Genomic DNA, 3,746 nt, shown 5'->3' on the forward strand with positions numbered 1-3,746 from the left:
CGTCTGATTTCGCTCCCTTGGTGACGTGGCAAAGGGATCTCATTATAATATTACCGCCCCTTTATCTGTAAGTTTCCACCCATGGCGCAGTTTTTGTGATTTGGCAAGCGACAATGGTGTACTAATTCTAATGTCATGGCGAAAGTTTGAGCAAAACATGCTAACTGTTCTGTCATTGACTGCACAGACAAGCACAAAACACTATGTACAGTCCCGGCCTCAGAGGAGACAAGACAGCAGTGGATTTATTGATTTATTTCATGTATATTGCTGCTGCCACACAGATCTAAAATAAACATGCGATTTATTTCCCAGCTATTTACATTCACAGACATAACCGACTGTTTTTTTGTAACTCATGTGTGTTTTTAACGTAAACTTGTGTGTGAATAAGAACTTAGTTTAGTACTCACATGCTGTGACAGCCGCTTTCTGTCCGTGTGCTTCGGATGTGTGCTCTCAGACAACAGTATATCAGAAGTTTAAACTCATATGGTTTAAAACACATGATTTCAGCGCAATAAACATGATAATCAGAACCAAAACAGATATTTTTTTAGCAGGTACGAGTTGTAATGGCACAGCTCTATTCTGGAAAAGGGGGCGGGGAGCAGCAGCTCATTTGCATTTAAAGAGACAGGCCCAAAAAACAGAGTGTTTCTGCTTCCACTCAAAATAGACATTTTCAAAATGATATAATAAATGATCTGTGGAGTATTTTGAGCTGAAATTTCACAGACAAATTCTGGGGACACCAGAGACTTATATTACATATTGTAAAAAGGGGCATAATATGTCTCCTTTAATAATAATTAATAAACAACTAAAATGACAAAACACTCTAGAAATTACTACAATTTTAACTAAATGAAACATTATCTAAATGAAATCAGAAAAAAACAAAAAACAAAAAAAACATTATAAATATGAATAAAAAACAGTAATGATCCAAAAAATAACACCTTTGCCATCATCTCTGGTTTATACCTGAAACTGTATATCTGTATTCACATCTTTAAAACAGACCAGTTGTTCATGAGATATACAGTATATTCTGAAAGCTATATATATATGAAATATATATGCAAACACATAGAAGACATTTGATTATCAAAATGTTAGGTTGTTTCATACGACTGACAACTCCAAAGATATGAAATTATATATATTTTTTTCAAATATATTTTTGGACATGAAAAAGAATATAGTCCTGATTTCAATATATTATATATTATATATTCAAAAACAGAACCAGAATACAGAAACAAAATAATTCAATAACATTTTTAGTTGTACTATGCTCCAGTTTTAAAATTAAAATGGTCAGAGTAAAATTCAGGACACAGTGAAAGTAAAAATATGTAAATGTGGTAGACCAATGCAAAGAATAACATTAATTAAGGCCCACAGTTCACTTAATCCAGCTAATTTTGATACTTTTCAACTGTTTTGTTTCATAGGAAACAGACATTTTAATCTGTCGAAGTTCTACAGCTGATGTCGAGTGATAATGAACCAAAACATCATTTATTAAATTATCTGCATTTTGAAGGGTATCTTAATGAGTCATTATGTGCTAGGATTTATGGTACACCAAAGTCTGTATATAATACATTGTATATAATGGTGGTTATTTTTATTCAAGTATTTCAATTCAAGTGGATTCAAGAATGTAAATCATCAAAGAAAACTATCATCTATCAACTATCAAACTCTATCAACTATGAAAATCAAAAAGAGTCGAGGAGATGCTACAGAGCCTGCAGATAAAATCTCTGCTCAAAGATCTTTACTAAGATATAAGCACATTGAGATTAAACTCACACGACTACCACTCAACACCTTGTTTGCTGACACCGCACCTGTTGTGAAGTGAAGCTGAGCTATTGTTATTGCACGATATCAAACAGAGACACTCCTCTTCCACCTCCTCTGCTAAGCTCTTTACTATCCATAGAATCTTTGCCCTCTTTGAAGATTAATCTTATTGGTGAGTAGCTCTTGCAAAAAAATCTTTGCAACATAACACATTGTAAAGTTAGATTTAGTATCAAGGAGGAATGTTTCCTGTACACTGTAATTCATTCTGAATTGTGGAATGAGGCGTTTCCTGCTTTTCTTTGAAAACTATATCCTAAGTAATGGCTTAGGTAAACACTCTCCCTCAAAGAACACTGAATGGCAACCAATACAAAGGTGACATAGATAGTGCAAGTGCCAGCGAATCAATAATGCAAGGCATTACGCTTGCGTGGGCCCAAGGATTGCGACAAATGAAACATAAAAAATTCATAGCATCATCAGATAAAAGAATTGTGAGGATTCAGTACAGTTCAAAGGGACCCAGAACTCTCTCCTGTGCCAATATCATATTTTGGAACTACTTGCAAGACTGGGCTGAAGGGTGGTGGCAAAAGAGTAGGCAAAGTAAAAAATAATCACCCAAAATAAGAAATGTATGACTGCGCTTGAATGCATATCATTTGGGATTCATAAGAAGGTAAAATTCCACTGGAATCTTAATGTTTTAAAATTAAAATGGTCAGAGTAAAAGGAGTACAAAAATAACATACTTCTTAAATTGTACTGAAAGATCCATTTTCTCTTTGCAAAACATTAATTTCTATATGAAGGAAGAGAGAATTATTGAACAAGTACCTATTACCTTTACTTTACTTTGCAGCATTTTATATTTTGTTTTCTATTTCATTTAATATTTTCACATTTCTAACATTTGGGCACAAAAGCATCATCAATATTTATCCAAAATATAATAATTATGAATTATAGAACTGAATAAATTCTATTTTATTTCAGAAAACAATACTTTTCATTATGATTCCTGAGATTTATGTGAAAATAGGAACATATCACCTGTTACACTGAGAAAAAGCTGCTTAAAAACTTTACCTACGCCATCAATAGCAATATGGAGCACAGTGGTGACACAATATTTTTTCATAACTGCATAGCTTTCTGAATTGCTGCTCTATAAGGCTGAAAGTACAAATTTTGTTTATTTTGATAGTTTCGACTTCCAAAGCTCGATGACGATCAGCTGCATAGGAAGTATTCATGTGATGTTGAATCCCGACACAAAACTGTAGAAAAAAAATCTCTCCTATCATTACTCTTTCCGCCGCCAGGGAACATATTTGCTCTCACCTCAACAGAATTCCTATTTCCCACGCAACGAATCCCCAGACAGCCACAGAACGCAGCCTTTCCCGAGTCATCTCAAGGCTTGATTGACATAGACATACAGTAGTCCTCTGTGAATGCCTGTGCTGTCTTCAGCACCTCTGGCTTCTTGACTTCAGGACCCTGGACAGCGCTCCAACTGTTCCTCCTTCACCCCTATGCTCCGTAAACTACGCACGGCAATCGCAAAGGAATCCCTCATAATCTTATGAAGCTAAACGGCATATATGAAACTCTTCCCTCGTAGCGGCACTAGACGAGATGGAGTGCTGTTTGAAAGCGTGCGGCAGCTGAAGTGATTCTTGACATATTCAGACATATCTGAGCAGAGACCGCCCCGCACAGCGCGCTTGACTGACAGCGCGCTTCTCCACTCTCACTGTACTCATGCATGTGCAACGCTTACTTACAATTACAGATAACTGAATTTGAATACTTCCCCTGACTCGTGCCAGCCCTTTCACAATAAGAGATTCATGCTCACGTGATTAATACTGTGGAATATAGCAAGAAACGGAATTATCGATTAACATCGTCGTAGTAGT

The 3,746-nt window shown here is 35.7% G+C and overlaps 1 protein-coding gene across 1 annotated transcript in view; it reads right to left on the minus strand.

Annotated features, from left to right (window-relative positions):
- The window catches only part of LOC107676677 (glycine receptor subunit alpha-3-like), a 73,311-nt gene extending 69,766 nt beyond the window's left edge, over nt 1-3,545 (minus strand). The window contains exon 1 of the mRNA XM_016471302.1: nt 3,166-3,545. Coding sequence (XP_016326788.1) covers nt 3,166-3,236 — 71 coding nt within the window. The 5' untranslated portion in view covers nt 3,237-3,545. The remainder of the gene's footprint in view (nt 1-3,165) is intronic.
- Between the last annotated feature and the right edge of the window lie 201 nt (nt 3,546-3,746).

The sequence above is a fragment of the Sinocyclocheilus anshuiensis genome, unplaced genomic scaffold (assembly GCF_001515605.1).
Source record: "Sinocyclocheilus anshuiensis isolate Anshui unplaced genomic scaffold, SAMN03320099.WGS_v1.1 scaffold76, whole genome shotgun sequence".
Taxonomy (NCBI): Eukaryota; Metazoa; Chordata; class Actinopteri; order Cypriniformes; family Cyprinidae; genus Sinocyclocheilus; species Sinocyclocheilus anshuiensis.